The 16,774-nt window shown below is 42.6% G+C and overlaps 1 protein-coding gene across 4 annotated transcripts; it reads left to right on the forward strand.

The window, feature by feature from the left end:
• The first annotated feature begins 1,526 nt into the window (after positions 1-1,526).
• Positions 1,527-16,551, forward strand: LOC139565931 (plexin-C1-like). Of its 4 annotated transcripts, XM_071386633.1 has the most exons (16): positions 1,532-2,840; positions 2,963-3,103; positions 3,645-3,779; positions 3,869-3,978; positions 4,670-4,950; positions 5,044-5,146; positions 5,386-5,473; positions 5,661-5,699; positions 6,589-6,722; positions 8,053-8,229; positions 9,132-9,234; positions 9,419-9,598; positions 9,668-9,838; positions 9,952-10,048; positions 10,265-10,336; positions 13,529-16,551. In XM_071386633.1, exons 1-15 carry the CDS (start codon positions 1,872-1,874, stop codon positions 10,330-10,332), a joined length of 2,796 nt encoding a protein of 931 aa, XP_071242734.1. In that variant the 5' UTR covers positions 1,532-1,871; the 3' UTR covers positions 10,333-10,336; positions 13,529-16,551. The 4 variants fall into 4 exon arrangements, 3 of the variants coding, with proteins under 3 accessions (XP_071242735.1, XP_071242733.1, XP_071242734.1); XM_071386632.1 differs by having other exon boundaries at positions 1,529-2,840; positions 9,419-9,838; XR_011673010.1 differs by lacking the exons at positions 9,132-9,234; positions 9,952-10,048; positions 10,265-10,336; positions 13,529-16,551 and having other exon boundaries at positions 1,528-2,840; positions 9,668-9,805.
• The last annotated feature ends 223 nt before the right edge of the window (positions 16,552-16,774 follow it).

Consider the following 16,774-nt stretch of genomic DNA (forward strand, 5'->3'; position numbering starts at 1 on the left):
GGGACTGGTGCACATCACAAAATAAATGGCATCATGAGGACCGAAAACTATGTGGATATATTGAAGCAACATCTCAAGACATCAGTCAGGAAGTTAAAGCTTGGTCGCAAATGGGTCTTACAAATGGACAATGACCCCAAGCATACTTCCAAAGTTGTATCAAAATGGCTTAAGGACTACAAAGTCAAGGTATTGGAGTGGCCATCACAAAGCCCTGACCTCAATCCTATAGAAAATGTGTGGGCAGAACTGAAACAGTGTGTGCAAGCAAGGAGGCCTACAAACCTGATTCAGTTACACCAGCTCTGTCAGGAGGAATGGGCCAAAATTCACCCAACTTATTGTGGGAAGCTTGTGGAAGGCTACCTGAAACGTTTGACCCAAGTTAAACAATTTAAAGGCAATGCTACCAAATACTAATTGAGCGTATATAAACTTCTGACCCACTGGGAATGTGATGAAATAAATAAAAGTTGAAATAAATCATTCTCTCTACTATTATTCTGGCATTTCACATTCTTTAAAAAAAAGTGGTGATGCTAACTGACCTAAAACAGGGAATGTTTACTAGGATTAAAGTCAGGAATTGTGAAAAACGGAGTTTAAATGTATTTGGCTAAGGTGTATGTAAACTTCCGACTTCAACTGTACCAACTCAGTGGCCTTGAGGTTAGTGTCTGCCCAGAGATTGGGAGTTTGATCCCCAGCTGAGTCATACCATAGACACTCATAATTAAGGAGATCATTTGGGAAGGCCCTGCGATAGACTAGAGTCCTGTCTAGGGGGTGTACGTGTACATTAAGCTGCTTCACGCTACAGAAACAGGATATCCTGTTCCTATGAGCTGTTCCGGCTCGCAGAAGCCAAGGCTTGTACAAGGCTACTTACTTATAGGACCTTGTGGAGAGTTGGACCAGTGTGAGCTCTATGACCCCAATCTAGAGAGCGCTGAGAGGGATGCCATGGGCCCATTCTCAACATTGAGTCCCGTATCAAGTGATGCAGACTATGAGTGCTGATATTTTTGAGTAGCTTGATCCATACGGTTCCAGGTGGTTTAACATGAAGACAGAGAAGCATAAGAGGCCACTTGCAGTAGGCATGACCAGGGATGTTCTCTTGGTAAGTGCGTGAATTGGACCATTTTCCTGTCCTGCTAGGCATTCAAAATGTAATGAGTACTTTTGGGCATCAGGGAAAATGTATGGAGTAAAAAGTATTATTTTCTTTAGGAATGTAGTTGAGTAAAAGTTGTCAAACATAAATAAAGTACAGATACACCAAAAATGACTTCAGTTGTATTTTTACTTAAGTACTTTACACCACTGCATGCCAGTCTTTAGGGTAGTATTTTGTCTAGTAATGTAACACTTTCACCACCAGAATGCAGTGTAGGACCGAACAAAAAGTGCCCCCTTGGGATAGCCCATGATGACATCAAAAGAAATGCGAGGCATTCACTCTCGGTTACGTATTTGATTATTGAATCAAAGTATTTAAATCAAAATAATCATATAGGTGATGGTGATGTTGACACTGGCATTTGAATAGGCAATATAGACATTACCACAAATGCGAGTTTGGAGACGTTTTGGAAACACTCAAACAACGATGTTACTGATACATCCTCTGATGAGATTGAAAGGTAGGGAACTAGCGTTAATTTCGATATCACAGTAGAGATTTAAACACGGAAGTCGGAGTCTCAGAACATAACCGTCGGAACTAAATGTTATGACATAGTTGCAGCATCCATCCACTGTGCACTTTTACGCAATCCTCCTGTTGGCCTTCGGCACAGTATGACAGTGGCATCAGAGGCGCAGAACGGAGTTTACCATGCGCTCTCCTCTCAGGCTTGACTGACTACATGATTTACGAGATGAGGGCTGTTTTCTGGGGAGTACTCCTCGCCTGTGTGGACTGGAGTTGGGGCCAGGAGACTCACTCATTCGATGGCGACGTCCGCGACTTTGCCATTGGTGACAGCTCGGTATACGTCGTTACGGATGACCGACTCTTCCAGCTGAACCATGATTTTACCAAAGTTATAAAGAGGGATAATCCGAACGTAGTTTATCCTAACCAAGAAGTACCTCCTTCCGATGAAACGTATCCATTTAAGGTAAACATTTTACTGCCATTCATAAAAAACAAGACCTTGATCACTTGTGGAACCACAAAATGCGGCTACTGTGAAATACTGGATCTCAACGAAATCTCCAAATCTGTGCATTCGGAGGATAGTGAGGTGGGTTCATTGGACCCTGGAGATTCAACCATTGGCTTTATTGTTGATGTCGGGAAGAACTCCTACATTATGGCTGGAAGGTTGAAGAGCCGTGTGCGTAACAAGTGTGTCAATTCAGATGAGTTGCTTGTCCTACGGAATACACTAGATGGACAGAAGGGAGGAATCTTTTCTCAATCAGATGAGAGCGCGACTCCGTATATTGAGGCCAGACAAAAGGAGAAGTTTCAGTTTGTGGACGGCTTTCAGAGTAATTCACACATCTACGTGTTCTCGAACGTTCCCAAAGAGCCTCAAGTTCGACTTATTTGGTTCAAGAGCGAGAACAATAAAGCAAATACTTTGAAGTCCCTCGAAGGTGCGACACTCAAATGCTGTGGAATCATGGAGCGCCGGCGGCTCCTGTCTTCCTCTGTAATTCAAGGTTCTGGTGGGCTCCATGGGCAGGTGCTCTGGGCAGGTGTGTTCACGGCTGGTAACACAAGCGACCCCATCAACACAATGCTGGCCATCTATAACATCAGCCACTCTACAGGGCCTCAACTCAAGAACGATGACCCAGACTTCTGCTATGAAGACTGTGCAAAGGTTGGTGAGATGATAATAATTATATGTATGCTTTATAACCAACACCATAGCAAAGACGCTGTCAGTATCGTTACCCTAATTTCTTAGCAAATGTGTTGAGATTGTCTGTAACACTGTTTCAGTCATCGGGAAAAGGTACCACCCCGGAGCTGCAGCCAGAGGCAGTGGTGTTTAAATACAGCTCCATGACATCAGTGTTGGCAGTGAGACACAACTCCTGGCTGGTGTTCTTCATCGGGACAGGAGACGGACAACTCATCAAGGTCTGTGGAACACAGTTATGAGAACTCTTAAAGCACACGCACACTGGCCTCAAAACACCTCTCTCGTGTCATTATTTCTCCCTTGAACACACAGATACTCATACAACAGAATTACAGCATTTTCTACCAAACGTGGCTCACATGAGGAAATTTGAGGTCTAAATTAGCCTGGAGAAACCCCAGAAGTAACCTTATTAGACACAATAGTCTCCTTCATGCAGTGTTGTCCCTGGAAAACTTTAATAATCCAGCCAAATCCCCTGCATGTTTCTAACAGAAATATCACAGCCATGCAGTACACTCTAACAAACCAGACAGGGGTTTGGTCACCACTACACATCAGTGATTGTTAGTCTATCATGTATCATCATCATCAAATTCATACTCTTGTTGACAGAGAGAAATGTGTGCAGTCAACTGACATTTACAACTGCAATATAGGTGATTTCCTCGGGCCATGTTATGTATTGTGGTTTGTTAGTGTGATATGTCACCTCTACATAGAGATGTTATTCAAGTGTCACTCTCTGTCCCATGTCAGCTTGCTGTAGACAAGGCCTACAAACCTGCCTGTCCCAGAGTGCTCTACAAGTCAGATGACGACCGCCGTGTGTTTCCCAAGATGCACCTGGATCCAGTGGACCGCAAACATGTGTACATGGCACTGAGGAACCAGGTAAGTTCTACTGTGCACAGAGATACATATTATACAGTACAACCATTCTGAAATAGGACCCAGGACATAATATTGTGTGTTTGTTGTAGTTGATGCGTGTGCCTGTGGCTCAGTGCAGTGAACACAAGAGTCTGAAGGACTGTTGGTCTGCTCAGGACCCCTTCTGTGGCTGGTGTGAGTCTGAGAACAGCAAGTCAAGGTCAGTCACAAGAACCACAACTACACACTTCTACAACTTACAGTTCAATCGAGTACAGGCTTGTTCAGTTTACGTCGTTACGGATGACCGACTCTACCAGCTGAATCATGACTTTACCAAAGTTATAGAGGGATAATCCCAACGTAGTTTATCCTAACCGTCATCGGTTATAGATACTGCCATATAAATAAATACCTGCTATGCTGATGAGTGAGAGAAAGCGATGTGAGTTATGAGTTTACTAGATGAATGAAAAGTGACGATCCATTCAGTCCAGCCTTACTGGTTATATTTTCATAACCACAATACAGGGAGATGTCTTCATTATATCTTGTCTTATTCTTCTAAAATGTACTTTTTTGATCATTTTATGAAAATTAACAGTCGCAGTCGTTTCAATGTAATTAAGTGAGGACAGTTGCCTGGTTTGTTTGTGTTAATGTCATACCCCAGGGTTTCATATGATCTCACCACATACTATCTGTGGTTTTTCACACTATATGGTCTTGTTGATATATTTATTTTCTGTGGTAAAACATAGAGCTCAAAATACATTTCCTGTATCACCCACAGCTTCTTAGAATCAACTTGCCTCTATAGATGAAACTTCCTGTGAACATACTTCTATGTCCTGTTTATCTCTGTCACCCTAAACCTGCTCATCCTCACCCCTTTATGTGATGTGTTCTAGATGTTCGTTTCAGGATGACTGCCTTCAGCCTTCAGCCTGGATCTCCATCTCTGAGGACTCCCAACAACAGAACATGGTCTCTTACCAGGTGGAGAAGAGCAGCAGTGGAGAGAAGATCACACTCACTGTCAAGGTCCACCTGAATGTGCATGGGACAGGAAGTCTCACCTTTACCTGCCACTTCTTCAATACAAGAGGTGATCTGTGTGACAGGACAAGCCCCGCTCCAGCGTTGCCTCGATGCTCCTGCCTGTTCTCCAGCGACCAGCTTCCTGCTGAAGGTGAACTTTCACCTTCTAACTCTCCTGTAGATTTCTCAATGAAAATATGGAGCATCTTGCTTAGAGATTGTTTCCCTGTGTTTTTCCACATAGGTCTGGATGTCACAGTGGAGATAAGAGTGGGGAAGCAGAACCTTACTGAGAAACTGATGCTCACTAACTGTTCAGACATCACTGGACCACCTACCTCTGCCCTGTCAGTCAGAAATCCCAGATCTGTCATGCTACTCCTCAGCACCTTGATATGGCTATGTTTCAAACCTACTTGTTTAGACCTACTTCAATATTTACTATAATGACATCTTTTAAATTATGTTGGGCACTGTCTGTATGTTATAGATTTGTTAGTACACATTTTGCATGAGTAGCAGATGGTACACATGTTTATGATTAAACTCACTGTAGTTTTCTTATTTGTATCTCTGTGTCTCTCAGGTGTTCTCAGTGCATGACAGCTGGATGTAGCTGGAGTAATGATGCCTGCTCCTGGACACCCAGGTCTGCCAACTCAGACTCCATACAGGTATGACACGCACACACACGCACACACAAACTCACACGCATGCGCACGCGCGCACACACACATACACACACACAACACACACACACACACACACACCTTCTTCTTTGGGGGTGTTCATCTCACAACTTCTTCACCCATGTGTGTTCCTGTATCTTGTTCATCAACCCTCTCTCACTTCTATCCCCAGGACGTGTGCAGACTCAGCCAGTCAGGAATGAACTACTCTGTAAGTCCATCCTGCTGATCATAGCCTTTTCCTCTTCCTCAGCATCTCTCAGTGGATCTTCTGTGAGCAATGAGCCCCGTCGGGTCTTTTTAAAAATGGCGGGTGGGGAAGCGAAACTAATGCGTGATAGTGAGAAAGAGAGATGTTGTGCGGAATGGGGTGAGTTTACGTTAGCTGTGTGTGTTTGGTGGTGAAGGAAGTGTTTGCTCCTCATAGGGTTTGGTGCTTGTTAAAGTTTCATAAAGTTCATTTGGCCTTATCAAATCTCTCTCTCTCTCTCTCTCTCTCTCTCTCTCTCTCGCTCTCTCTTGAAAGCTAAGACTGAGGACAAAATGAAGAACCTCAAATGGGTGTCTGCAAATGCCAAGATACTATATTCAGTTATACAGAGCAATATTCATAGATCTGGGCATTTTTTGTAGTTTCGCATCCTACATTTAGATCACTCGTAAAATAGAGATTTTATCTCAACCAGAATAACATGGACCAAAAAGGTTATATATAGTAAGAAGATGTTTGTGAATAGAGCCTTTGTCTCTGAGTCAAATCATCATACCTCTTACAGTGGGGATCATGGATCACATGACTGTACCCCAGGGCAGTAGTAGTGGATGGTACTATAATTACTGATAGTCCTGAATGAATCGTGAATAATGATGAGTGAGAAAGTTACAGATGCACAAATATCATACCCCCAAGACATGCTAACCTTCCATCATTACAATAAAAGGGGAGGTTAGCATTTTTTGAGGGTATGATATTTATGCCTCTAATTTTGTCACTCATCATTATTTACCAAAATTAAAGAGCAAGCCTACAGCCACAAACACATATTTAGTTTCACTTGTCTTTATCAGAAATATTGTCTGTGTCTGTGTGTGTTTGTCAGGAGCCAGTGATCGTCTCCATAGTGCCCAGTGTCCTGTCCTTCCATGGGAGAAACCACGCCCTGATGACTGGGAAGAACCTCCATCACGTGACTAGGGTTCGCATCCAAGGGCACATGGACTGCAGTCTCAAGGAGTGAGTCAAAGTGGACAATCGGTTGAATATGATTTGTTTTCTAACATATGCAGACAATTTTTTGAGATAACTAAAACGTGGATTACTTCAATCAATTATTGAAATCAATTATTTCATCAGATTACACTCATAGGACATCATGTTACACAATACATGTATGTTTTGTTCGACAATGGGCATATTTATATCCACAAATCTCGGTTTACATTGGCGCCATGTTCAGAAATGCCTCCAAAATATCCGGAGAAATTGCAGAGAGCCACGTCAAATAACAGAAATACTCATCATAAACTTTGATACACTTGATACAAGATACACTTGTTCTTAATGCAACCGCTGTGTCAGATTTTTTTTTTACTTTACGGAAAAAGCACACCATGCAATAATCTGAGATGGCGCTCAGATATAACAACATTTCTCCGCCATGTTGGAGTCAACAGAAATATGAAATTACATCATAAATATTCCCTTACCTTTGACGATCTTCATCAGAATGCACTCCCAGGAATCCTAGTTCCACAATAAATCGTTGTTTTGTTCGATAATGTCCATTACTTATGTCCAAGTAGCTACTTTTGCTAGCATGTTTAGTACACATGTCCAAACGCTCGCGCAGATCCAGGCGAACGTCGGACGAAAACTTCAAAAAGTTATATTACAAGTTGAATTAACTTGTCAAACTAAGTAGAGAATCAATCCTCAGGATGTTGTTATCATAAATATTAAATAACGTTCCAACCGGAGAATTCCTTTGTATCTACAGAAATAATGGAACGCAAGGCGATATCATTTGGAATGCGCGTGACCAAGAACTGGCACTCTGCCAGACCACTGACTGAAACAGTTCCCATCCGGCCCCACATCACAGTAGAGGCTTCATTCAACGTTTTACAGACTGTTGACATCTAGTGGAAGGCGTAGGAAGTGCAAACAGATCCATATCTTACTGGGATTTGAATAGGCGATGAGTTGAAAATCAACCAGCCTCAGAATTCTCACTTCCTGTTTGGATTTATTCTCAGGTTTTTGCCTGCCATATGAGTTATGTTATACTCACAGACATCATTCAAACAGTTTTAGAAACTTCAGAGTGTTTTCTATCCAATAGTAATAATAATATGCATATATTAGCATCTGGGACAGAGTAGGAGGCAGTTCACTCTGGGCACGCTATTCATCCAAAAGTGAAAATGCTGCCCCCTATCACAAAGAAGTTTTAAACAATGGTTTAGATTTTTCACTGGTGCTCACTTTTTGCATGAAAGCCCAATGCCTTATGTTTTGGTAAAGTGTGTGTCTAACCTATGTAGTGTGTGTGTCACATGATCAGGTCTCCAGTGTGGAACCACACTGGGTCCAGTCTGACGTTCCACATCCCCAGTGGAGACAAAGGTTCTGTCAGTGTGTGTGCCGTGCTGCCAGACGGTCGCTGTCTGGGCAAGGCAACTGTCACCTATGGGTCCTCACCATCCTGCACTGGGCTAACACCAAGCACTACCTGGGCTAGGTAAAAACACACACACACACACACGTCTACCTGTTCAAGCCCAAACATCAAATTGCATTTCTATAGCAATTCACACAAGTATAAGATCCAACAACATGGGTTCACCTTTGGAACGAGCTATACAGAGGTGCCTTTAACTATTTTCTAAAAATGGCTACTGGCTATGGTGTTGTCTGATGGGGAATGAAAGTGGGCTTGGCAAGCAATTTTTTTACATATTTTATTTGTTGTATAAAAAAAGTACAACTTTTGCCATGAAGCATCTTTGTTTTCCACTGGCTTATTCAAATAATGTGGTTTAGACATGACTACAATTCACATCAGCACGCTAGGTGTGACTGTCACGTTCGTCATTCGGAGTCACCGTTGATCCTCCTTCGCTGCCTCTGCCTGCTTCCATGGCAGGGTCTTGTCCCCTGCCATAACTTCCTCCCATGTCCATGATGTCCTCCACTCACTTTTCTCCCGGGCCCAGGATCCCTGCTCCTCCTGGCCACGCTGCGGGGATCTTCTGTCACGAGCGTCATAATGAGTAGACCAAGGCGCAGCGTGCGTAGAGTTCCACATCTTTTAATTAATAGAAACTCACCAAACAAAACAAATAAGCACAAACGAAACGTGAAGCTACTGGTGTGCACACAGGCAACTATCTGTAGACAAGATCCCACAAAGCACAATGAGGAAATGGCTGCCTAAATATGATCCCCAATCAGAGACAACGATAAACAGCTGTCTCTGATTGGGAACCATACCAGGCCAACATTAACCATTAATCACCTAGATGACCCACCCTAGTCACTATCACGCCCCAACCAACAGAGAATAAACAGCTCTCTATGGTCAGGGCTTGACAGTGACCAACAACCCTCCTCTGATTGGTTGATTTCGTATGTGTCCTGCAGTGGGAAGAGGAAGATCAAGGTCCAAGGGTTCCATCTGGAGTTTGTGGAGGGGGTTGTTCATGACCACACCCCTCAGACCATCCAATCCAACTACAGCTCTGGGGTAGACATCTTAGCACACTGATTTTAATTGATTTCTTGACTAAGCATCATGTCTTCACCCACTCTCACGTAACCAGTCAGTAACCTAATATGAGCATGCACACCTCACCTTCACACAACACAGAAATCAGTCATGGGGGGATCAATATCTGAGGTATTCTAATTCATGTTGTTGGTGTTTTTAGACTCTGTGGTACCACACACCTCCCTTTGAACACATTAACCAGCCAGTCACGTCCACTGTGTTTCTGAGAGTGGCCAATCAGACACTGGCCTGCTCATCACAGCTCACCTACCATCCCGACCCAGAATTCACCAGCTACACCGCAATCAAGACAGGAAACGACCTGCATGTCACCATTGAGGTATACACATGTGCACGCATGCATGCACCCATACCTACACACATACATGCTCTCTCTCTTTTATTTCAGAAAAGGGCTGACAAGTTGAACATCGCCACAGAAGAGATCTCAGTGTTGGTTGTTCAGGAGGAGAACCAGGATGTAGAGTGTGCCATGGACACCATTGAGACGAGGAATGGGACTGACTCTGTCATCTGTGAGATAAAGAACACTCCCAGCGCCAACATCAAGTCAGTGAAGGTAAAAATCTTATTCAGATGAAACCTCAACCCACCATTTTATTAGTTTAGCTGGAACACTGTCCTTGGAAATGGTGAACAATAATCATGTATTATGTTGTCTTTGTTCATCAGATAAGAGTTGGCAATGTCACAATAAACCTTGATTCAACACACACTCAACTGCTAAGACTCTTTCTGCTTATATCCATCATCATTATAGTCATCGTTGGTAAGTATTCCTTACTTCAGCTTCATTCTCGTGGTTTTCTGTAGCTTTTAAATGTGGTTACTTATGTCAGATGTACTATTGAGTAAGGCTCCTAGTTTTAGGTGTGTTGTGATGTCCTCGGCACTAACTTCACGCGCCTCCTTCGCCACTCACCACACCTGTACCCACTGCTGATTAGCACCACTGCACTATTTAAGCCACGGTTTTACCCTCCAGTATTCCTTATCCTGCTGGGGATTGCAATGGCCAAACTTATTATTCATTTCCGTGATCTGCGTCACTGACTACGTGAGTACATTTTATTTATTGGAGAATATGTAATAATGTTTATATTTAAGATCTGTTGAGTTTGTCAAAGTTTGTGTGCTGTTGTCATTTTCCTTAGTACATTTTCCCTTCGTTTTGGTTGTGTTAACGATTATTTTGTGAAATGAATGGTAAATAAAGTACTGTGTTATGTTGCAGTCACTTTTATTGTAAATATGAGTAGAATATGTTTCTAAACACTTCTACATTGTGGATGCTACCATGATCACGGATAATCCTGAATGAATCGTGAATAATGATGAGGGAGATAGTTAGACGCACAATTACACTGCATGACCAAAAGTATGTTGACACCTGCTGGTCGAACATCTCATTCTAAAATCATGGGCATTAATATGGAGTTGGTCCCCCCTTTGCTGCTATAACAGCCTCCACTCTTCTGGGAAGGCTTTTCACTAGATGTTGGAACATTGCTGTGGGGACGTGCTTCCATTCAGCCACAAGAGCATTGGTGAGGTCGGGCACTGATGTTGGGCGATTAGGTCTGGCTCGCAGCCGGCGTTCCAATTCATTCCAAAGGTGTTCGATGGGGTTGAGGTCAGGGCTCTGTGCAGGCCAGTCAAGTTCTTTCACACCGATCTCAACAAACCATTTCTGTATGGATCTCGCTTTGTGCATGGGGGCATTGTCATTCTGAAACAAGAAAGGGCCTTCCCCAAACGGTTGCCACAAAGTTGGAAGCACAGAATTGTTTAGAATGTCATTGTATGCTGTAGCGTTAAGATAAGGGGCCGAGCCATAACCATGAAAAACAGCTCCTGGACATTACTCATCCTCCACCAAACTTTACAGTTGGCGCTATGAACTCTGGCAGGTAGCGTTCTTCTGGCATCTGCCAAACCTAAATTCGTCTGTCGGACTTCCAGATGGTGAAGCGTGATTCATCACTCCAGAGAACGCCTTTCCACTGCTCCAGAGTCCAATGGCGGCGACATTTACACCACTCCAGCCAACGCTTGGCTTTGCCCATGGTGATCTTAGGCTTGTGTCTGGCTGCCAGGCCATGAAAACCCATTTCATGAAGCTCCCAACGAACAGTTCTTGTGCTGATGTTGCTTCCAGAGGCAGTTTGGAACTCGGTAGTGAGTGTTGCAACTGAGGACAGACTATTTTTATGCGCTTCAGCACTCGTCGGTCCCGTTCTGTGAGCTTGTGTGGCCTAGGACTTCACGGCGGAGACGTTGTTGCTCCTAGACGTTTCCACTTCACAATAACAGCACTTACAGTTGACCGGGGCAGCTCTAGCAGGGCAGAAATCTGACGAACTGACTTGTTGGAAACGTGGCATCCTATGACAATGCCACGTTGAAAGTCAATGAGCTCTTCACTAAAGTCTTTCTACTGCCAATGTTTGTGGTTACATGGCTGTGTGCTCGAGTTTATACACATGTTAGCAACAGGTGTGGCTGAAACAGCCAAATCCACTAACTTGAAGGGGTGTCCACATACTTTGTGTATATATAGTGTGTCATACCCCCAAGACTTGCTAACCTCTCACCATTACAATAACAGGGGATGACAAAATATTTTGGGGGGTAAGATTTTTGTGCGTCTAACTTTCTCACTCATAATTATTCATTATTCATTCAGGATTATGGTAGCATCTACATTCATGTAGAAGTGTGCTTGATGCAGTCATTGCGTGCTATGAATATGGGAACAAATACTTACATTTTTACTACTTTAATACACATATACAATGCATTTGGAAAGTATTCAGACCCCTTGATTTTTTCCACATTTTGTTACGTTACAGCCTTATTCTAAAATTGCTTAAATAAAAATGTTTCCTCATCAATCTACACACAATACCCCATGATGACAAAGGGATAACAGGTTTTACAAATTTATTACAAATAAAAATATACCTTATTTATATAACTATTCAGACCCTTTGCTATGAGACTCGAAATTGAGCTCAGGTGCATCCTGTTTCCATTGGTCATCCTTGAGATGATAGGAGTCCACCTGTGGTAAATTCAATTGATTGGACATGATTTGGAAAGGCACACACCTGTCTATATAATGTCACACAGTTGACAGTGCATGTCAGAGCAAAAACCAAGCCATGAGGTCGAAGGAATTGTCCGTTGAGCTCCGAGACAGGATTGTGTCGAGGCACAGATCTGAGAAAGGGTGCCAAAAAAGGTCTGCAACATTGAAGGTCTCCAAGAACACAGTGGCCTCATCATTCTTAAATGGAAGAAGTTTGGAACCACCAAGACTCTTCCCAGAGCTGGCCGCTTGGCCAAACTGAGCAATCGGGGGAGAACGGCCTTGGTCAAGGAGGTGACTAAGAACCCGATGGTCACTCTGACAGAGCTCTAGAGTTCCTCTGTGGAGATGGGAGAACCTTCCAGAAGCACAACCATCTCTGCAGCACTCCATCAATCAGGCCTTTATGGTAGTGGCCAGACGGAAGCCACTCCTCAGAAAAAGGCACATGATAGCCCGCTTGGAGTTTGCCAAAAGGCACCCAAAGGACTCAGACCATGACAAACAAGATTATCTGGTCTGATGAAACTAAGATTGAATGTCTGGAGGAAGTTTGGGACCATCCCTACAGTGAAGCATGGTGGTGGCAGCATCATGCTGTGGGGATGTTTTTCAGCGGCAGGGACTGGGAGACTCGTAAGGATCGAGGGAAAGATGAACAGAGCAAAGTACAGAGAGGTCCTTGATGAAAACCTTCTATAGAGCACTCAGGACCTCAGACTGGGGCGAAGGTTCACCTTCCAACAGGACAACGACCCTAAGTACACAGCCAAGATAATGTTTTTGCTTTGTCATTATGGGGTTTTGTGTGTAGATTGATGGGAGAGGGAAACAATTTAATCCATTTTACAATAAGGCTGTAACGTAACAATGTGTAAATGTCAAGGGGTCTGAATACTTCCCGAATGCACCGTAAGTGAATTTTCCCAATACCTAAAATGGGGGGGACTATTCACAAAAAGTGCTGTAATGTCTAAACAGTTCACCCAATCTGGATGGAAATAACCTCAAAATATAGCTGTTAGTCTACACTTCAACCACATAGTCATTGTTTGCTTCACTGTCCCAATAATTACTGAGGGCACTGTATATTCTTACTTTGTTTTGTTAATTATTTTCAGTTTATTCTCCCTTTTGCTTGATTTAATCTGCTATTAGGTCTGGAAGGAACCTGCATTATCTGAGGTCAACATAGACTGTCCTTTGAGTCTTTGCAAGTTTGTTGGCAAGGTGGTTGATCTTACTCCAGTGTAAGTCGCCTTCTCCTCCATCATTATTTTTGGAACAAAGATATCTTACATTTTTGGAAATTGGATAAAATACAATGTACCTCTTCTAAATTCTACAAAATGTCAGCCTTTCTTTACTTGGGTAGAGACGCTATCATTCCTCCCCACTCAACAGTTAACTGCTTGCACTTGATTTGCCTGTAATTTATATTAATGTTTGTAGTATCCTGACTTAATATAAGACTGTATACCACTGTCATATATGTACCCTTTTTTGTTTTACCATATTATATTTTTATGTATAAAATAACATGCCTATTCTAAATCAATTGCTGTTTACATTAAAACTGTGAAACTAAGTTTCCTTTGTGATTCCCCCATTCAGGCGTCGTTTGTGCTATTTGTATATTCATGTAGCCTACATAATAGTGCATAAGGCTAATTTGAGAAATAATGTTACCATCCTTCAATGTGTGAATCAATCAGGCCATCTGAACTGTTATGTAAACATGGTACAGGATGTAAAACCTGATTTGTAGCGGGTGAAACTTGTCGACCAGAGTCATTTGACATAAGCCTTAAAGCCCAAACTGTACAAATTCCCAATCAGACACTTTCCCTTACATCCAGGTATTTGGAGTCCCTATAGGACATACAGTTGAAGTCGGAAGTTTACATATGCTTAGGTTGGAGTCATTAAAACTCGTTTTTCAACCACTCCACAAATGTCTTGTTAACAAACTATACTTTTGGAAAGTCGGTTAGGACATTACTTCGTGCATGGCACAAGTAATTTTCCCAACAATTGTTTACAGACAGATTATTTCACTTATAATTAATTGTATCACAATTCCAGGGGGTCAGAAGTTTACATACACTAAGTTGACTGTGCCTTTAAACAGCTTGGAACATTTCCGAAAATGATGTCATGGCTTTAGAAGCTTCTGATAGGCTAATTGACATAATTTGAGTCAATTGGAGGTGTACCTGTGGATGTATTTCAAGGCCTAACTTCAAACTCAGTGCCTCATGGGTGACATCATGGGAAAATCATGGGAAAATCGAAGGAAATCAGCCAAGATCTCAGAACTCAGAAATAAAATTGTAGACCTCCACAAGTTTGATTCATCCTTGGGAGCAATTTCCAAACACCTGAAGGTACCACGTTCATCTGTACAAACAATAGTACGCAAGTATAAACACCATGGGACCAAGCAGCCGTCATACCGCTCAAGAAGGAGATGCGTTCTGTCTCCTAGAGATGAACGTACTTTGGTGCGAAAAGTGCAAATCATTCCCAGAACAACAGCAAAGGACCTTGTGAAGATGATGGAGGAAGCAGGTACAAAAGTATCTATATCCACAATAAAAACAAGTCCTATATCAACAAAAGCTAAAAGGCCACTCAGCAAGGAAGAAGCCACTGCTCCAAAACCGCCATTAAAAATGCCAGACTACAGTTTGCAACTGCATATGGGGACAAAGATCGTACTTTTTGGAGAAATGTCCTCTGGTCTGATGAAACAAAAATAGAACTGTTTGGCCATAATGACCATTGTTATGTTTGGAGGAAAAGGGGGGATGCTTGCAAGCCGAAGAACACCATCCCAACTGTCAAGCACGGGGGTGGCAGCATCATGTTGTGGTTGTGCCTTGCTGCATGAGGGACTGGTGCACATCACAAAATAAATGGCATCATGAGGACCGAAAACTATGTGGATATATTGAAGCAACATCTCAAGACATCAGTCAGGAAGTTAAAGCTTGGTCGCAAATGGGTCTTACAAATGGACAATGACCCCAAGCATACTTCCAAAGTTGTATCAAAATGGCTTAAGGACTACAAAGTCAAGGTATTGGAGTGGCCATCACAAAGCCCTGACCTCAATCCTATAGAAAATGTGTGGGCAGAACTGAAACAGTGTGTGCAAGCAAGGAGGCCTACAAACCTGATTCAGTTACACCAGCTCTGTCAGGAGGAATGGGCCAAAATTCACCCAACTTATTGTGGGAAGCTTGTGGAAGGCTACCTGAAACGTTTGACCCAAGTTAAACAATTTAAAGGCAATGCTACCAAATACTAATTGAGCGTATATAAACTTCTGACCCACTGGGAATGTGATGAAATAAATAAAAGTTGAAATAAATCATTCTCTCTACTATTATTCTGGCATTTCACATTCTTTAAAAAAAAGTGGTGATGCTAACTGACCTAAAACAGGGAATGTTTACTAGGATTAAAGTCAGGAATTGTGAAAAACGGAGTTTAAATGTATTTGGCTAAGGTGTATGTAAACTTCCGACTTCAACTGTACCAACTCAGTGGCCTTGAGGTTAGTGTCTGCCCAGAGATTGGGAGTTTGATCCCCAGCTGAGTCATACCATAGACACTCATAATTAAGGAGATCATTTGGGAAGGCCCTGCGATAGACTAGAGTCCTGTCTAGGGGGTGTACGTGTACATTAAGCTGCTTCACGCTACAGAAACAGGATATCCTGTTCCTATGAGCTGTTCCGGCTCGCAGAAGCCAAGGCTTGTACAAGGCTACTTACTTATAGGACCTTGTGGAGAGTTGGACCAGTGTGAGCTCTATGACCCCAATCTAGAGAGCGCTGAGAGGGATGCCATGGGCCCATTCTCAACATTGAGTCCCGTATCAAGTGATGCAGACTATGAGTGCTGATATTTTTGAGTAGCTTGATCCATACGGTTCCAGGTGGTTTAACATGAAGACAGAGAAGCATAAGAGGCCACTTGCAGTAGGCATGACCAGGGATGTTCTCTTGGTAAGTGCGTGAATTGGACCATTTTCCTGTCCTGCTAGGCATTCAAAATGTAATGAGTACTTTTGGGCATCAGGGAAAATGTATGGAGTAAAAAGTATTATTTTCTTTAGGAATGTAGTTGAGTAAAAGTTGTCAAACATAAATAAAGTACAGATACACCAAAAATGACTTCAGTTGTATTTTTACTTAATACTTTACACCACTGCATGCCAGTCTTTAGGGTAGTATTTTGTCTAGTAATGTAACACTTTCACCACCAGAATGCAGTGTAGGACCGAACAAAAAGTGCCCCCTTGGGATAGCCCGTGATGACATCAAAAGAAATGCGAGGCATTCACTCTCGGTTACGTATTTGATTATTGAATCAAAGTATTTAAATCAAAATAAT

This window comes from Salvelinus alpinus, chromosome 37 (assembly GCF_045679555.1).
Source record: "Salvelinus alpinus chromosome 37, SLU_Salpinus.1, whole genome shotgun sequence".
Taxonomy (NCBI): Eukaryota; Metazoa; Chordata; class Actinopteri; order Salmoniformes; family Salmonidae; genus Salvelinus; species Salvelinus alpinus.

What these genes read in the sequence shown, in the direction of transcription:
- LOC139565931 (XM_071386632.1), top strand. Translation starts at nt 1,872, where the DNA reads ATGATTTACGAGATGAGGGCTGTTTTCTGGGGAGTACTCCTCGCCTGT. An exon ending in GAGACGGACAACTCATCAAG is followed by an intron (nt 3,104 to 3,644) that starts GTCTGTGGAACA and finishes GTCCCATGTCAG; the next exon opens with CTTGCTGTAGACAAGGCCTA. An exon ending in CCAAGCACTACCTGGGCTAG is followed by an intron (nt 8,230 to 9,131) that starts GTAAAAACACAC and finishes TGTGTCCTGCAG; the next exon opens with TGGGAAGAGGAAGATCAAGG.